Source organism: Nelumbo nucifera, chromosome 3, assembly GCF_055504915.1.
Source record: "Nelumbo nucifera cultivar China Antique chromosome 3, China Antique-T2T, whole genome shotgun sequence".
Lineage (NCBI taxonomy): Eukaryota > Viridiplantae > Streptophyta > Magnoliopsida > Proteales > Nelumbonaceae > Nelumbo > Nelumbo nucifera.
This window is the reverse complement of record NC_142651.1, coordinates 97,236,165-97,256,238: the sequence shown is the minus strand read 5'-3', so window position 1 is coordinate 97,256,238 and position 20,074 is coordinate 97,236,165. Positions and strand designations below refer to the sequence as shown.

At 43.9% G+C, this 20,074-nt stretch overlaps 1 protein-coding gene across 1 annotated transcript; it reads right to left on the bottom strand.

Moving 5' to 3' along the window:
• Positions 1 to 7,190: 7,190 nt before the first annotated feature.
• Positions 7,191 to 7,541, bottom strand: LOC148801762 (uncharacterized). Its single transcript, XM_088900419.1, has one exon. The coding sequence runs from the start codon at positions 7,539 to 7,541 to the stop codon at positions 7,191 to 7,193; it is 351 nt and encodes a 116-aa protein (XP_088756545.1).
• Positions 7,542 to 20,074: the final 12,533 nt, after the last annotated feature.

The window sequence follows — 20,074 nt, the reverse complement described above, 5'->3', positions numbered from 1 at the left end:
AAGTCTATGATGTTACAACTTAGAAGTTAATTTCTGATAAAGCAATTGTTTTTAACCAAAATTATCTCATTTCTCAATTCTCATATAATGTCTATGAAATTTATCCTTTTAGACATAAAATATAATAAAAAAATAAAAATTATAAGAAAATAAAAAAAAACTTTATATATTGTTAATGACGCAATTGGTTTGGATAAAACAACAAAAATCAATCTCAATTCTAAAAAGGGATATAATTATTTTACTTTCACCACGCAATTTTATTATTATTATTTGGATTTCTAGCATATAAGGGAAACTTTTGGGGTTTAATATCAATAAAAGTAATATATTTAAAAAAATTTCAAAAATAGGTTAACTTTTTAAAAATAATATCAATAAAGGGCAAAAACACTGTTCATCATCTTCTTCTTGCCATTTGTTCACCAGAGCCCCACCCGCCACTGTCCACCGCCACTCGCCACCGCTGTCCACTGCCGCCTCCGCCTCTGGCAACATTGCCGAAGGTAGCCGGAGGTAGAGGTGGCGGCAGTGGCGCTGGTGGTCATTCCTTTGTCCGCTGCAGCCGCCACCTCTGTCTCCACCCATCTCCAGCAATGTTGTTGGAGGCAGAGGCGGAGGTGGTAGTGTTGGATAGAGAAACCACCAGTGTTGTCGCCGCCACCTTCGACAATATTGCTGGACAGCGGACAACGGTGGTGGCGGCTCTGATGAACAAAAATGGCAAGAAAAAGAAGATGAACAATGTTTTTGCCCTTTATTGATATTATTTTTAAAAAGTTAACCTATTTTTGAAATTTTTAAATATATTACTTTTATTGATATTAAACCCAAAAAGTTACCCTTATATGCTATTACCCCTTATTATTTTGTTGAGAGAACAAAAACAACTAACCAAGGAGAGCCGTGCTCCAAGAATCAGTTGGCACGTAGTAATTATCTCCACACCATGATATCATGTTTTATCATTTTATGTGTTAATGTATGTCTTCTAAAAATGTTCTTTACACTCATTGCACTAGCATCATTCATCATTCTTTGTTCCAATGGTTGACTTATGGGCCCAAGGTTGCATTGGATTAGGGATGGCAATGGGGTGGTGGGTTTAAGTTGTACTCTCCCCAAAACCTATAGTGGATTGGGTTTTTTGCACCTTCCAACTTGTAATTTCTCGAAAACCCATAGTGGATTGGATTTTCAAAATCCAAATCCTCTAGCACATGAAAAATTCAAAATCTCCTGTCGTTCCCGCATTTGAGGGTGGGGTGGATTAAGTTGAAAGGTTGGATTTAGAACACATAATTTACAATTATTTCTTGTTATATATAAGCAATAAATAAGTATAATAACATGAATAAACATCAAAATTTCCAATTATTTGATTAAGACATGTAAAAAACATATAATTATAAATTATCCTTTACATAAAATTCAAAATATTATTAAATTCAACACCTACACGGATCCTAAAATCCCAAAACATGCCCTATAAAAGGGAAAAAAACCCACCCAAACGGGGATTGGAATGGATACTCATTGGATTGGGTGGACATTTCCTATGAGTCCCCATTGTTATCATGTCTACACCTTGGTCCCTCGGAGCTTGAATCTTCTACCCACAAGACACTGAAGTTGTATAGTGTATATTTCGAACATCTTTCGTATTTACATGTGTTGTTTCCTAGGATGGGGCTGAGGGCAACAAGGTAATTTTGTTTCTAGCCGAGGCCGATGTGTTCAACCTGAGATAAGGAGAGAGCACACGTCAGAGGCCCCAGGTGTTATCCTATGGGTAGAGACTTTGACGCTCCAGTTAGTCAAGTGCTTGAGAGGGGTCGGACCAAGCTTGAGATGAGCGCTCAAATGAGGTCACTCAAGAGAAGGAAAGCTAGAGAGCAAGAGTGGACTAGATGGCTTTACCTTGAAGCTGGACTCCCCCTTTTATACTTGACCTTGCCATGGAGTGGTTGGAGGTAGTTAGAGTTGGACGACTAGGATCTCATTTGACCGATGCCACATGGTGCCATTTGGGACCCTGCCATATGCGCCTATATCAATTGCTCCCCACTCTCGACGACATAGTGGCCGAGGTCGAGTGGCGTGTTGAACGGAGACCTCGACTTCGATCGTAGAGAGTAGTATGATGCTTCCTGGAGGCATTGGATGGCATGTCGAGCAATGGCCTTGGCTTGGTCGAAGAGAGCGTCATACAGTGGCACGGAGGTGTTGGCCTCGGTTGCCGAGAGCTCTACTTGGTCATCTAGTGGCAATTGCTTCCTTGTTGACTTCTCACCTCTTTGGAGGATCATAGTGGGCCGAGAGTGTGGTGCCGTATCCAGCACGGGTGTGAGGCATCAGTGTTTGTCGATTGTGCTCTTTACGGGCATCGTTGTTGATCCGTACGCAGGACGGGCATTGGCATCGATCGGTCATGACCATGCACGAGACAGGCAGTGGGTCGCCCGACTTGGGTTGCTTCTGACTTGGGTTCATCGATCGGACTAACTAATTTCTTCGGTGTCGTTTTGCATTCCCAAGGTCGACGCCATGTGGCACACGTCAGTTCGGACTATCAGGTCAGTGGCTCTATGGCCATTGGATTGAAGCGGTCTGAGCTGTACATTTTCCTTTAAATAGGGTTGTTGGTTGAGGCTAGACCAGTTCATGGGCCGGGTCGGGCCGGGCTTTTACTATTCATTAACAGAAATATGTTAGGCCCGAGCCCGAGCCCGGCCCTAATAGAAAGCCCGAAGCCCGAGCCTGAGCCTGAAGCCCGACCTAATAAAAAAAAATTAGAAAATTTCCCTATTCAATAATCAATATAAATCATAATTTATTTACATTAAAAAAATATATAAATTCAAAATTTACTTATATTAAAAAATATATATAAAGAAGGGAAAGAGGATGTGGAGAAGAAGAATTTGGTTGGAAAAAGAAGGGAAAGAGGTGAAAAAAAGAGGGGTATTCAACTAGGTTTTCTAGGTTTATTTATAGGTCGGGCCGGGCTGGGCTATTTTGGAAAATCCCGAGCCCGGCTCGAATTTATTGCGGGCCGGGCTTTTTTGGCCCAAGGTTTAGCCCGCGGGCCTATATACCTGTTCAAGCCCGTCTGGGGACCGGGCCAGGCCGGGCCGGCCCGTCGGGCCACCCGGCCCATGAACAGGTCTACATCTCCCTACCATTTGCTCGCTTTCAGCTTGTGCTTCAACAGACCTTGGCCACCAACTAACCGATTCCTTAGCTTTCTTCCTCAAACTTAACTTGTTAGGTAAAGGATTTCTCTTGGAACCTTGTCGTACTCAGATTCCGGTCCTGAATGTTATGACCTTCTTGACTTCTTTAACACCAGCACTCCATGTTCCACCTCATCCAACAGTGAGGACACCGACAATGAATCCAAGAACTCACCTCGGGTGCTTGGAGTCTAGTTATTGAGGGAGAGGACCGCCCCTGGAGGCGCTGAGTGCGACCAGCGGGGTAGGGAATATCCCGATGAAAGTACCGACTCTACAATGCCAAGGGGAGACGTTGTAGGGAAATTTCTTAGTATGTCTCGAAGTGGTGGAGTCAGAGAAGGTCAATGACCCAACCCTTGAGGATCTAGTCGAGACCGAAGGCCAAGGTGTGACTCTAATGTGTTATCCATGCTCCGATCTAGACAATGAACTCAGCAAGGAGCAAGTGAGGGCTCTTACTGAAATGTACTATATTCCTGGGGGCTATAGGATTAGAGTCCCCAATATCGATGACAGATCGTGGTAGCCAGTTAAGGGGGAGAGGTGTGTGCACAAGCACTACCTCCACTTCGGCCTTCGATTCCCCATTCCTCCACTCATCTCCAAGATCCTCAACTACTACAACATCTCCCTCAGTTAGTTAGCTCCCAACACTGCTAGGATGATCATAACCATGTTGGTGATGGCCCGCCTTCGTGGTGTGTACATCACCGTGAACATCTTCTAATGTTTGTTCACCTTGAGGAAGCATCCAGCTGGGGCCGACTTGTTCTACTTCCAGGGCAGATGGGGTAGAGTAATGGACAACCTGTCATTTGTCCACAACAGGAAGAAAAAATATTTTTTCGTGTCTTGTTTGAAGGGATGGCCTTTCAGATCTAACTGGGGGAGGCTAGATATCTTGGCCGAGAAGATGAGGCCGATGTGATGACCTGGATTTGGCTGATGGGGATGATTCACGCTGAGCCCTTGGTAGCGGAGGAATCCTTGGTGTGGGCTGGTCTCAGCCCCGCCCGCCTCGGTATGGGCACTCCTACTGTCGGCTGACTACGTTGACTTACTTTTGTCCTTGTATTGTAGAGATGGATGGTAGCATCAAGGAGTGCATCATGCAGATGGATAGATCCACCAAGAGGAGATCAGGCAAGGGGCCGTTGAAGAGACCTGCCCTGAAGGAGATGACCACCCCAAATAAATTGCCTCAGGCGAAGGCACCCGTCGAGGTCAAGAGGAGAAAAGCACCCACACTCAAGAGACATGTTGAGGCCCCCTATCCTCCGAGGGGGAAGAGACTGGCGATGAGAAAGCACCCAGATGAGGGCACCGTCGGGGGCTCGTGGCAGTTAGGGCTCCACTCTTCTGATCACCGCGAGGACATGCCATTGGCGGCAAGAAGAATCTTTCACCCTAGTTGGAGCGTCCAAGTGGGTGACACTCTTAGCACCCCAAGGATCGGATGAGCCCTGGTGACCGGGATGTTTCCAGCAGGGCACAATCAGTCCTAGACCCAAGTGAACATCGAGAGTGTTCGGGACACTCTATTGGATCGACTAACCGAGGTGAGGTTTCTTCTCTCTATACTTAGCCAACTTTTCTCTTTGCTTTGCTTCAACTAATGATCACTTGTTTCTTGCGGATGTCTTCCACTGCCATCGGCCTATGCGACAAGGTGGAGGTCCTTCTTCAATAGCTAAAGGCCTCCCAAGAGGAGATCGACCAACTGAAGCATTAGCTGGCTAAAGTGAAAAATGATCGGGAGGCATCAATTGCAGTAACACGTGAGGAGCGTGGCCGCCAGAAGGAGATGGAGGCCGGGGTCTCGACCAAGAGGGAGTAGTTGAGGTTGCTTGAGCCTCTCTAAACGACGCCGAAGAGAAGTTAAAGGAGACCGGGGAAAAGCTCTAGGAGGTGGAGAATAGAGCACAAGAGGCCTCAGCTCGGGCTATTGAGGAGTGGAAGACCACCGAGGTCTACAAGGACGAGATGGCCAAATTCAGTGTCACTTCCTACTTGGAGGGCATCATAGACACGAAGGCCTAGGTGCTAGCACTTCAACTAGATTTCGACGTTAGCTTGTTCGGGATCCCCTCCATGAATGACTCGGTGACCGAGGCATTAGGGCCAACCGACATGATGCAACCCTCCGAGGGCCAGGTCGGTGACGAGCAACCTGCACAACCTGAGGTGGCTGACAAGCGTGTGGATGTCGAGGCTTGAAGATGCTTCCCACAGGGCCGAGGTCTCCTCCATGAAGTCTTCTTTTGCCCATCCTCCCCGTATTGCTCTGATTTTTCTTTTGTTTTTTGCTTGTTGATTTTTTATAAGGGACTCAGCCTCTCCCATTCGAGGCTGACCTTTTGTAAAGCTTACAGTGACATACAGTACAAAGGAAATGAATGAAAAATAGATTGAGTTTTTTTGTTTATCTTGTGCCTTCTTTTTTTCTTTTTCTTTCCTTGCTTTTTCTTTCTTGTTGTGCCAGTGACCGATGCTAGGGGTGATCATGGGCTGGGTTTTGCACTTATGATAAGGACTATAGCTTAGGCTCGGGCCCAGGCTAGCTCGGGGTTCTGGGAAACATAAGCCCTAGCCTAAGTCTATATAGGCCCGGGTTGGGCCGAGCTGGATTCCGAGCCAATGTCACTCATATATAAAACATTACATATCTATATATTAAATGTCATAACATGCATATAAACTTATTTTATACATTATATAATATAAAATATTACATATAATATAAATTATACATGTCATGTTATAATATATATATATATATATATATATATATATATAATATAATGTAAAATAACATGTATGCATATGTATACATTACACACAAAATGTATAAGTTTAAATATATGCAAGCTCGGGCTTGAAGTATTAAGCCCAAGCCCAGGCCTAAAATTTGCGGGCCTGGGTCGGGGCTGAACACAAAACCCAGGCCCAAGCTCGGAATTTTTGGGCCAGGCTTGTGTGGGCCGGGCTGAAATGATCACCCCTAGCCGATGCCTCCCCCCCTTCGATAGGTCACAAGTAGCAGAAAAAGTTGTTATCTCTTAGGCACTTGCTTAGGAATTTTAAGTTAAGGAAGTTAGGCCGAGGCCGAGCTTCATCGCCGAGGACTCGGGGCCCCTTTCCTTAGCGAGAGGGAAAGGGAGGTGATTGCCTTAGCTCACTAGGTTTATTCTTCTTCCCCATTAAGTTAGTTAGGCCGAGGCCGAGGTCCGCTACTAAGGTTTCAGGGTCCCTTTCCTTAGCGAGAAGGAAAGAGAGGCAAACACCTTTGTCTGCCTGGTTTAGCCTTCCTTAGGGATTTAGTGAATGGACTTACATGCAACTGTGGCCTAGCAAGTGGTGCCCAACCGAGGCCACAGAGTGCCTTTTCCTTAGCGAAGTAGCATTGCTTGTTTTAGTGTGTTTATTTGCCTTAGTTTGCATTAGGTAGTGGGCCGACGTCGCTGGCTGATACCGTGGTCGAGGTCCCCAAAGTGCTTTGCCTTAGCTAAAAAGCAAGTAGGTTTATGACTCTTCGAGAGTCGTTTCCTTGGTTGTCGTCTAGTTTGAGCGCATAACCTTGGTGAAGGTTGTGTGTTACAACTAGAAGTGCGGCCAAGGGGTCCTAGCAATCAAAAGGAGCGAGAATGTTTTACACTAAAAATTTGAGCCAAGGTGGAAGGAACTTTGCACACTTCATTGATATGCTTTCATACATGAGATTACATCATTGGTAGTACATTCGTAGGTTCTCGGAGCCCCAAGTATGAGGTACTGGTAGGGCCCTTCCCAGTTAGGGCCAAGCTTTCTAATGCCGGGCTCGGGCACCATGATCTTTCTGAGGACGAGTTCACCTTCTTGGAAGTGGCGCTCCCTTACTCGAGAGTTATAGTAGCTGGCAACCCTTTGTTGATACGTTGCAACCTTGACCTAAGACTCCTCTCGAATGCCTTTCTACAGATCTAGATTGTTTCTCAATTCTTCATCATTGTCAACCTCATTGTACACCTCAGTACGAAGTGTCAACTGGCCGATCTCTGCTAGGATGACAACCTCGGTTCTATATCTCAATTTGAATGGGGCCTCACCCGTGAAGGTCTGATTGGCCCAAAGGATGCTGTATAGCTCATCAGCCCAAAGACCCTTGGCTCTGTCCAACCTTGTCTTAAATCCCTCCAGGATGTTTCTGTTGATGACCTTGGCCAGGCCGTTGGTTTTGGGGTAACTGACTGAGGTGTACTGCTCCTTTATTCCAAACCTTGCCACACCATTCTCTGAAACTTGCATTGTTAAACTGTTTGTCATTGTCAGTGACGAGTATGTGGGGGATGCCGAAGCGATAGATGACGCTCTTGCAAAAGAAGTTTTGGATCATTTGGGCTGTGATGGTCGCTAAGGGCTCGGCCTTAACCGACTTGGTGAAGTAGTCTACCACGATGATAGGGTACTTCCTACTCCTAATGGCTTGAGGGAAGGGTCCTATGAGGTCCATTCCCCACTTGGCAAAGAGCCATGGACTACTGAGGGCCGAGAAGGTTGTGGCTGGCCTATAGGAGACATTGGAGTGTCTTTGGCATCAATCACATTTCTGCACTAGCTTGGCAATGTCCTTGTATATGGTCGGCCAGAAGTATCTTTGCCTCAGTGCTTTTTGTGCTAGGGCTCTGCCTCCGAAGTGGTTGCCACAAATGCCTTCATGGATCTCTCAGACAACATACTCGCCCTTCTCTCAATAGAGGCATTGGAGGTAGAGCAAAATGAAAGATCTCCTATATAGTTTGCCTTTGAGTAGAGCGTAGTGGGCGGCTACCTGTCGTCAGACTCTCCTCGCTTCATTATTATCGGAGGGAAGTTACTCGTGTTGCAGATAGGCGAGGATGGGGTCCATCCAATAGGACTCGGCTTGGACTAGACACACATGCTTCTCTTCAATGTTGGGGCACACAAGCTTCTCAACATGTATAATTCGGTTGAGGGGCGATCCTGAGCATCTTGCCAATTTAGACAGGGCGTTGGCCCTCATTTTCTTTGGCAAGCTATAGTCCAGCTAGGAGGGCCTCGTACTTGGCTTCATTGTTGGAGGCAGGGAAGACGACCTGTAGTGCATATTCCACCTTGTTGTCATATGGGGTGAGAAGTATGAGGCCTGCTCCACTTCCTTTAGCATTAGAGGACCCGCCCACAAACAATCTCCAGGTCGGCTGAGGTTCTTCATTCTCTACGGGAGCCTGTCCGAGGTCTTTGCCGAATGTGCACTCTACCAAGAAATTTGCTAGGGCTTGTGCTTTGATAGCGGGCCTTGGCTGTTAATGCAGGCCAAACTCAGACAACTCAATGGACCACTACCCGAGGTCTCTTACTTGGAGAGTACATACTTGAGGGGTTGTCTAGTCAATACTGTGATGTTGTAAGCCTGGCAGTAGGGCTTGAGTTTCCTAGCCGAGACCACCAATGCAAAGGCTAGCTTCTCCACCTTGGGGTTTTTGGTCTCAGCATTGCAGAGGACCTTACTAACATAGTAGATCGTCTTCTACACTCCTTCGTCTTCTCATACTAGAATAAAGCTGATGGTCTCAACCCCATCAGAGAGGTATAAGAGTAGGGTTTCTCCCGGGAGGGACCATGTAAGTAGAGGGGGTGAGGCGATGTAGGACTTTAGGGCAATCTTCAGTCCACTAGAAGTCGTTCATCTTCTTGATGGCTCAAAAGAAGGGTATGCAACGGTCAACCGACTTCAACGGTAGCCACTCAACCGGAGAGCCTTTGTCTTTCCTTGATGGTCCGAGGTGGCTCCATCTCAGGTATAACCTGAATTTTCTCTAGGTTGGCCTTTATGCGCCCCGTTGAGTGACCATGAAGCCCAAGAACTTGCTCGAGGTGACGCTGAAGGCACACTATCTAGGTTTCAACTTCATGTTGTATTTTCTCCACACTACAAAGGTCTCGCCGAGGTCTGAGGTGTGCTGGTCGGCTTTCAGGCTTTTCACCACCATGTCATCCACATAGGCCTCAATGTTCCTTCCCATTTAGTCCTTGAAGACTTTGTTCACCTGCCGTTGGTAGGCGACTCCAACATTCTTCAATCCGAAGGGCTTGACCTTGTAGTAGTAGGTGCCATGCTTGGTGATGAACGATGTTTTCTCCTCGTCTTCGGGGTGCATCTTGATCTGATTGTATACAGAGAAGGTGTCCATGAAGCTTAACAACTCGTACTCTATAGTGGCATCGACGAGGTGGTCGATCCTCGGCAAAGGAAAGCTATCTTTGGGGTAGGCTTAGTTGAGGTCTGTGAAGTCAATACAAATTTGCCATTTTCCATTAGCCTTCTTAACCATGACCACATTAGACAACCATTTAGGGTAATGTACTTCTCGGATGAAGCCGAAATCGAGTAGCTTGTCTACCTCCTCTCCGATTGTTTTCCAACTTTATGGTGCAAAGTTCCTCTTTTTCCGCCAAATTGAACTACAACTCGGGTCCATGCTTAGCTTGTGAGTAATGGCCAAAGTGTCAATTCCTAGCATGTTAGTGGCAGACCTAGCAGAAACATTGACATTAGTTTTGAGGAAGCTTACCAGTTCGAAAAGTGTGTTTAGAGGAAGGTGGGACCCGACATGCACCGTCTTCTCGGGCTCGACTTCATCTATGGGAACCCAGACGAGGTCCTTAGCCAGCAAGCCTCGGCTCGCTGGCCCGTCCTTGAGGTTGAGCTCTTGCAATGACAAAGCTTCTTTATTTTTGCCTTTTAGTGCTACTACATAGCATTGCTTGGCTGGTTGTTGGTTCTCTCTGACGACTTCGGCGCCATCCTCGATGGGGAACTTCATGCTGAGGTGATAGGACGAAATGACCACCTTGAGTGCATGAAGGGTCGGCCTCCCAATGATGGCATTGTATTGGGACCCTATCTTCACGACCAAGAGTTCGATCATCTCGGTGACTGGTGTGTCTGGAAACGTGTCCTTAACCACTTCAGAACACTAGTTTCAATATTTATAAATTTTTTATTCTGAAAATAACTACAAAATGTAGTTAGTGGTGAGAAAGGGGTTGTATCCACAGGGAAGCGAGGGAAAAATTGTTACGTACTTCAATCCGGACAAAATAACAAGATTTGATATTGCAGAAACACAAAATTTAATTAACTGAATTGGAATCCATTATAATAAAATTCTAACAATGCTGAAAGTAAAAATGGTAGAAAAATAAATAAATAACAGAAATAAAAAAAACTAAATAAAAAATCTGCAACTCGATAAGAGGTAACAGTTTTCGGATCTATCTTTTGACCCTTGAACTCCTCGAGCTGGGCCTTTTGTCTTACCTGGCTGAATTTCAGATCTGCAGAAAGGAAGACAAAAATTAAATTTGATAAAAATAAATTGCAGGAATAAAATAAAAAACTGGAAATTAAAGAATGGAAAATAAAAACATGCGTAAAAGGTAAATCTAAAACTATGGGAATCTGGTTGGGATCCGGATCTAGAGGTGGGAGTAGTGGCTAGGTGAAGTGCAAGTAGGAACCCCTCCTCTTGCTTGGGCGTTCTCCTCTTCCTTTACCCTTGAACTTCTCAAGAACAACCTTCCATCTTACCTGGGGGTAGAATCCAACCTAAAAGAAAATAAAGAAAACAAAAGGGATGGTTGATCAAATCCAGTGGCAGTAGTTACAGATTGGTTGGACTGTTTGCAGGAACCCCTCCTAACAAGATTTGGGCGTCCTTCCCTTCTACAACCCTCGAACCCCTCGAGACACCTTAGCCTTGAACTGGGTGAATTCGGATCTGCAAAACACACAAACGAACAAAAATTAAATCTAGAAGATTGTGCTGAAATAAAAATAACATGAAAGAAAATAAAGAAAATAAATGGATGGTTGATTAGATCCTGTGGTGGTAGCTGTAGATTGGTTGGACTGCTTGCAGGAACCCCTCTTGACAAGAGTTGGGCGTCCTTCTCTTGTACAACCCTTGAACTCCTCAAGAAATCTTAGCCTTGTGAACTGGGTGAATTGACCAACCCCTTCTCTAGGGCCCCTAGGGTCCTTTTTATAGAGAATGGTCTATAAAACTGGGATTAGAGAGAAAGAGGGGGGGCGGTAGCTGGGTTTTTATAGACATATGGGTGCCCTAGGGTTTTAGAATGGAGGGTTAGAATTGTTCTAAGGTGATCCTAAGGCTGGAAAGAAAAGGAGAGGGCGCCCAATATTTGTAGGGAATGAAAGGTGGAGATTTAAGCGCCTAGGAATGAAAGGTGGAGATTAAAAGGAGTGGGTGGCACCTTAGGGTGAATGGCTGGGATAGAGAATGAAATTGAGGGTTGAGATCTAGTGGCTAAAGGATGAATGGTGAGGATTAGAAGTTAGGTGACACCCTAGGGTTAGAATGCACTCTAAAGAGGGTGCCCTAGAATGGAGGGTGGAGATTAGGTGTTAGGAAGGGATGAAAGGTGAGGATTTAGCAGTTAGGGGCGAGTAGGGTTTGTTGGAGATGAAAAGAATGAGTGGAGAGGCACCCTATGGTTTACTAAGGAGAGGGGAGTATGCTAATACAGTAGGAGGGGCGCCATTCTGGGTTTAGCAGATAGAAGGCGCCCTCCTGTGCTCAGTTTTTCAAAAAAACACCCCCTCTCTCAGCTGGAATTCACACCAGCTTCCCAAAAACTACATTTTCAGTGTTGAAACTTCCCCAGTTTTCCCAGAATTTGCACAAAGGCCCTAAGATGTCACAATATTGAATTTAACTAGGAAGAGGGGACATTTTGACTATTCTAAGGCCTAAAATACCCCTGAAATGATGCCCTTAAGGCATCAAAATACAGAGTTATCAGTGACCTGTCGAGGCTCTATGCCTCTATCCCTGCTATGTTTGGTAAGGTGAATTTTCCTTCTGCCTTGATGACGATTTCAGAGAAGTTGACCAGTGGCTCATTGATCGGTTGTAGTCGATCCTGTGCAAGATTCATCTTCTTGAAGGTGTCATAGAAGAGGATGTCTATTGGAGAGCCGCTGTCCACAAGTATCCTCTTCACCATGTAGTTGTCGATGGTCATGGACATCACCAACGTGTCGTCGTGGGGCACCAAGACCCCTTTCAAGTCATCATCCGAGAAGGAGATGACATCGTCTGGCTTCGGCTTCTTGGGTACCAGTCCTTGGATGTTGAGTTTCCTAGCATACGCCTTTTGGCCGAGGCTGACACTCCACATGAGGCTGTGCCCCTAACGATGGTGTCAATGACTCCTACCAGGGTGTGATGCTGTTGTTGTTGTGAGGATGAGGCACCGACACCCCCCATGTATTCTTTAAAGTGATTGCGGTGAATGAGGAACTCGATCTCATTCTTGAGCTCGTAATTGTCCTCGATATCACAGCTGGTGCTGCGGTGGTACTTGTAATACTTCTTCGGATTACCCCTCTTGGGGTTCCTCTTCATCTTGGCTGGCAACTTCATGTATTCCTCCTTCCCTACTTGCATGAGGATATGCGTTTAGGTGGAGTTTAGTGGTGTGTATTTGCTAAAGGAAGGGGTTGGCAACTTCTTCTCAATGGCCCTTCGGTTGGGGTTGGTCTCAAGTTCATGGAGGCGCTCACTAGCCTCAGTCTCTTCGGCGACAATGTACTTTTGCGCCTTTTTTAGAAATTCTGCCTTGTTCTTAAGTGGTGTCTCGGAGATGGACCATTTGAGGGGTCTAGGATGGAGATTATTGATTGTGGCATGCTTGGAGACCGAGGGGTCGAGGTCTCAAACTTCGAGACCTTCCTTCTTGAAATGGTCTACATGAGTGAGACGACAGTCTTCTGACATTCTCGGCTAGTAGGGTCCAACTTGGGCAAGCCCAACCCGAGCCCAAACAGCCCAACCCGGAATTTTATAGGGTTGGGCTTGGATTTTTGGTCTTCGGGTTGGGCTTGGGCCCAAGAAGTCAGGCTTTTCTATATTTTGGGCTGGGTTTGGGCCTAGCCCTTAGGTAGTCTGAACCTGGCCCAAGCTTGGCCCAGTTATATACATTTATACATATATATATATATATGTGTGTATATATGTAAATGTTGCATACATATTTACATATATATACACATATTTGTATATATAACATTTGTATAGATATTTTGCATACATACATACATAAAAATATGTATATATATTTGCATAAATACATTTATAAATGTATAATTTTAGAGTGGGTTCATTGACCAACCCGAGTGCATCAAATTATAGGGTGGGCTGGGCTTGGGTCGGGCTCAGGCCTTAAGCCCAAATTTTAGGACCGGGCCTAGGTTGACCATAAACCCGGCCCAACCCGCCCGACTTGTACCCCTATTGGCTTCTGATGAAGTGGGAGAGGAAGAGGTCGGCAAATTGCTCCCATGAGTTTATGGACCAAGTGTTAAACAGTGTATGCCCTTAACTCCAATCAGATTGATGTATAAATACATTTATTATAAATGAATAAAAGTACATAATTGTTTCATGTTATAATTGGTGTGTTTCTGTATAATTACCCCTTAAACTAGACACTTATGAGACTCATGTTAGTTTAGAATGTTCTTAATCGTTGGATAGACTTGGGGTGATTATCCTGTCAAGGTTGACACTAATGTGTTGCCAAAGAAGTTGCAGTAGCCTGTCTCAGCTGCTAGGGTTAGACCCAACTTATATGTAGTGTGTGCTTGTTTAAAACATTGAACACAGACCATTTTCCAGTTATACCCTGGACCTTGGAGACTGATGGGCAAAACTAGAAAGTTACACATAACCCTTTGACTTGATTATGATACTACACTGAGTGTTAGATCGAGTTGTCTTTGATATGCCAATCAGTGAGATCCTTTGGGGGTCAAAACTTGGGTTTGTTGGGGCAGTTTGAGAATTCACTTTAGTGGGTGATCATAGTGATAGGTTCAACCCCTTTGTCGGACAAAGTGAATCATCGGAACTGCACTCTCTTTGATGGAAACCAAAACTGTCGGCAATCAATTTCAACTGTGTTTGAGATTTGTTTTGCAAAATATATTTATATGTTATATGGAAACCAAAACTCACCCCTAAAAGCTAGCTATTAGAGGAGGGAACCCAAGCATATATATACCCCACCACAACATCCCATTCTACCGATGTGGGGTACCTCGCATTAGCATCCCATACTACCAACATGGGACAAATGGATCGTAACATCCCACCACGCTTCCGTAGTCCCAACGCCCATGCAAGCTGGCTTTATACTAGTCCACCTAGTCCCGGCCGAACACTGCAATACCGACATCACCACCTGCGCCGCACGATTGCAACTAGGAGACATAGTGTAGGCTTTGATACCATTTGTTACGGGCCTTAGGAGAACTCATCCCTAAAAGCTAGTTGTTAGAGGAGGGAACCCAAGCACATATATACCCCACCACAACATCCCATTCTACCGATGTGGGATACCTCACATTAGCATCCCATACTACCAACATGGAACAAATGGATCGTAAATAAACACCCCATTTTTGCGCTCCTTAGTCTTTATGCAGCATTTTGAGCTTCAAGCATGCTTCATCTAACCTCGTGGTTGACCTGGGGGTATTTTTTGAATTTTACAAAAGTTGGGGCTCAAGGATCCAAAACCTTAGGTACGTAGAACACAAAAAACCAAACCCAATGACACCAATATCACCTAAATACAACACTGTTTACCCCTTCATCTTTAGACCCAAAGCCAGAACCAATTCCGATCATTCAATCGTAGTCATTTTGACCCTAAACCACATTTCACACCAAATCAGAAATCCAAAACCATAGGTACATAGACCCCGAAAAACCAAACCCAATGACACCAATATCACCCAAATCCGACCCTGTTTACCCCTTCATTCCAAGACTCGAAGCTGGAACCGATTCCGATCGTCTGATCAGAGTTATTTTGATCCCGAACTTCATTTCACATCAAATACAAAATCCGAAACCATAGGTACGTAGAGCCCAAAAATCTGAATCCAATGACACCAAGATCACCCAAGTCTGACACCGTTTACCCCATCATCCTAAGACCCAAAGTCGAAACTAATTTCGATCGTTTGATCGGAGTCATTTTGATCCTAATCCTCATTTCAAATCGAATCCAAAATCCGAGACCATAGGTGCATAGATCCAAAAAATCTGAACCCAACGACACCAAGATCACTCGAGTCCGACACTGTCTACCCCGTCATCCTAATTCTGATCGTTCAATCGGAGTTATTTTGATCCTAATCCTCATTTCATATCAAATCCAAAATCTGAGACCATAGGTACGTAGAGCCCAAAAATCCAAATCCAGCAACAACAAGATCACCCAAACCCGACACCACTTACCCCTTCATTTCATGACTTGCAACCATAACCGATTCCGATCATTCGATCGGGATCATCTCTGAACCTAAATCCTAAACCCTAAAAAATCTGAAATCCAAACTTGTATATGGATAGAGCTCGAAATCCTGAGTCCAACGGTACCAAGATTGTCCAATTCCGACACCGTTAGCCCCTCCATCTTGAGACCCGAAGCTAGAATCGATCCGGGCCCTCTGTTTAGAATCCTCTTCACAATAACTTCGAACCTAGGACATTCCTCGACTAAAACTTCTTCTCAGCCTATAGAAACATCTTAAAAATCTAAGATTTGACCAGTTATAGCTTCCAATTAGGGGTGTTAATTAGACTGATTTGGTCCAATCTGGTCCAGTCCAATGTGTGTCCATTACAAATGAACCTGGTCCAATCCAGTCCAATGAATATTTTGGACCATTTTGGACTGGTCCAGAAACTGTTCAATCTGTTCAAATTCCTATTAATTTAGATTGATTTCAACTCAAACCTGGTCCATTGACAACTATGTTCTTATCTTCTATCAATGGACCAGATATTGGCTCAATCCAATATAAATTCATTATGGACGGACCAGGTCCAATCCAATATGTTATATTGGTCCGTCCAGTCCGTCCAAATTCAATATGTCTTATTGGTCTGTCCAATTCGTCCAAATAGATTTTGATTTGAATGGAGTCCAACCCAAAACCGGTCAATTGACACCCCTACTTCCAATCAATCAAGCCAATCACCTAAACTTGGAATGTCCAATTTAGGTAAATTGGTGAAATATTTTACTCTTTGTCTTTATTGATTGAGAGAATCTCTCACAAAGCTGTCTTGACAGCCCAATCTCTCAATTAATCTCCCTCCAAAAGCCATTTAAACATCATCCGTTGATCTCCCTTATATCCCATCTCAGCCCTCCATTCCCCTCTAAAAAAATCTATAAATATCACCCATTTTTCACATCCTAAACACACAAGAAAACCTAGAGATCCTACACTCACTAGTGTAGAGAATGCCCCATTCACGTCCCAAGCAGCCCCAAGCTTCCCTAACTCATGTTCTACACTCCTTCTCCACCATTTCTCATGTCCCTAGAGTCTCCCCATATCAGTGTTTCAGTCTAAGAGCTCCCCAAGTCGTGTATACATCGAAGAGACGATGCTGAAAGCATTCTTGAAGTAACAATTGTGCAACAGAAATGATACTCGATCCAACGTCTTTGACCTCCCAAATGACCGGGAATTCATCTTCAACTCAAAGAATTTCACAAAGTTTTCAAAGGTCTGATGAAGAAGCATAGCAAGGGCAACTATAAAGGCCATGTTGTTGATAGAAAAACTGGCGAGAGGTGATTCCCACTTTATGATCCGTAAGGTTTGACGTTCCGTTTCTTTCTTCTATTGTAGGTTTGCGATTTCCATTTGTCTTAAGTTAATTTTTGTTTCTGCACAAGTAGCTAAGTAGGATTGACATTCCGGTTAATCAAAGACATTGATAGAATTTCTTTTGTCTGTAGAAGCTGTTGTTTTTTAGTTGTACTCAACATCTTAAGTTATTAGAATCATCTCATTTCTGATTTCTGATAATCCTTTCACTTTCTTAATTGGCATCGCTTGTTGCATTTAGATTTTCTAATTTCAGCCTCAGAATAGAATAGTTAAAATTGTCAGATTTGATTACTTCATGTTTTATAGCAACTTTTTGCTTAATTGCATTTTGCATTCTGCATTAAATTAGTTAATACCTTACAACGCTTAATTTCATAAACAGTATTAGTCATTCTTTTTTTTTTCTTTAATTTCATAGCCATTTAAATCTCTGCTATTGTAGATTTTATTTCAAGTTTTCCTTGATTACTTAGTAGTATGCATTTTATTAGGAAAAGAAGTTGTGTCATCATGGTAGGTCAATATTTTCATGGCTGGCCTAGTTTATCAATTTATCGTTTGCATTCAGGCCATTATCTTTTGGACCAAATAGCAGTTCTCCCTTGATTAGTTGCCCCACAAAGCTTCTAATAATTCTCCATTGTTAGATTAATCCTCGTGCCTTTTTTTGGATTTCTGTTTAGAGTCTTGAACTATAGGATATTCATCATGCAATTTCTTTTGTTTTTTTTTTTCTTTTTCTTCTTTTCTGTTTTGACATATTTACAATAAATAGCATGCAATCATTCTCATATCTCATTTTATCTACATTCATCATTCTAGGTTGTATTAATTTTGTTATCCTTTAGCCTTTAATTTCCAATAGGCCGGTTTTTTTCATGTATAGTGTTTAATTAATCTATTTGTAGTTCCTTCTTGAGTAGTTATTTAATTCACTTTTATGCATATATTTTCTTTGTGATTGATAATTATTTCTAGCCCAAAATTATGAAAGTTTCCTTGGAACATTGGTGAAGTAGAGGCCGGTTCAACCGGACGTGTGTGGGGTGCCTAACACCTTCTCACACCGTACTTTGGTCCCCGGACCCTAAGAATCTCATTCCCATTGGGCAATGCCGAGAAAACAAAATATTTTTCTTGAAAAGTCCCAGGTTTTTCTAAATTCCCAATTCAAAAAAATTTATGTGGCAACTCCTTCCAAACCCCATGCCAAATCCGTCCCCCCCTCTAGGTCGGGTAGCCACAGATCGCAACTCCATTGGGGAAATTCTAAGAGGGCTTAACTTGAAACACCGAGTTCCAAGGATTATTTTCTAACTTTTGAGCTTCATTTGGGCTGCACACACTTCACATTGCATTCTTCTACACACCCAAGTCATAGAAAATTTTTCTTCATTTACTTGTCATTCATCTTTTTTTGTCTTGGTTAAAGCAATTGAACTAGACTATAGTAGAACCATACAGGTACTCAGCTCCTTTCTTTCTAGTCAAGTCTGCACCCTAAGAGTCACACCACAACTCATAGGAAAAGAATTGGTAGGAGGTTAACTAGGGTAGAAGAATTAGAGACACTGAATCTTGTAATTGATCAAGAGGTGGACTCAACATCCCCTAGGGCCCTTGAGAGCAGATCGATGGTTGAGCCGGTACCTATGACCAACAACTCGGGCATTGAAGAAACCACTCCTACCAACCAAAGTCAAGGGATGGATTTGACCCAATTCTTAAGGGTCATGGAGCAACTCCAATAGAAACAAGTAGAAAAAATAGAACTACTTTGTTCTGAAATAAGTTAACTCTGGGCAAAAGACCAAGTCCAACCCTCATCTAGCCAAACCCTATCATCTAACAGGCAAATACTTGAGCAAGCAAACCCATCAACCCAGAGCCCAATCTTGATGACCCACTCGTCTATTCCAAACCCATTAAGCCAAGGGCAAGTTTCTCACCACTTGTAGGGAACACAAGATCAAAACCAACAAGCTTAGATTAACCGAATACCCACTACTCTAAGAGAAACCACTTCACCCTCAGTTTCGTCCCTGCCAACCTTGCAAACACTAGAACCAACCCAACCCATTCCTCTACCTCCAGCCTAGGGGCAAGTTTGCAAGCCCAAACCCTTTGGACCTCATCTACACCTATCCTTACACTATCACCACCACAAAGCACCTACTTACATCCCACTAGTTCTCAGGGGCACCCTCTTCATATTCAAGCATCATGTGTTCCTCAAGCCCAGGACCCCAACTCATATTTGGGTTGCTCTCAGAGGCCTTCTTAACAAGTTCAGACCCAATTACAACCCTCGACTTCTACTCTAGTCCAAACCCAAATGCAAGGGGAAACACCAATGCCTCTGACCCAAAGTATGATGGACCAAAGGTCGGCTTGCATAAAACAGAGCCTTAGCAAGTTGTAAGGCAATCATTTAGATTTGGCTGACTTGGACTTAATCACAGGCCATAGACTTCCCCCAGGATTTAAGTGGCCTAAAATTGACCTTTATGACGGGACAGGTTGTCCCCGAGCCCATGTGAGGATGTATGTGCAAACTCTATGACCAATGGGCCTAACTGATGAGTTGTTGGTCCAAATGTTTTCAAGAAGCTTAACTGGACCAGCTGTTACCTACCTAATGAATACATATCCAAGCACAGTTAGTATTTTGCCAAGTCTGGTTATCGCCTTCATCACACACTACTCATATAATACAGATATTCACTTGTCTAGGCAGAAATTAGATTTGATCAAGCAACATCCTGATGAATCATTTACATAATTTATTTCCATGTGGAGGGCCCAGGCAGCCCAAGTGCTAAAAAGGCCAAATGAAAAAGATCAAATTGCTATGGTTTTGAAGAGTCTCAATACAGAATACTCAAGTAGATTGACGTTGGTCCATCATCCTACCTTCCACTCATTAGTTTGTGCTGGTTGTCAAATCAAAGACTCATTGGCAACTAGTACAACGATCCCACTCGTTCCCTTTACAAATAAGATCGGTATTGCACCCGCCAATGGCAAGAGGCTCATAGTGAATTCGGCCAAGCCTTTTCACAGAGGCTGGGCCAAACCCATGTGGTCTTAAGCAAGGTCAATGTTGGTGTCC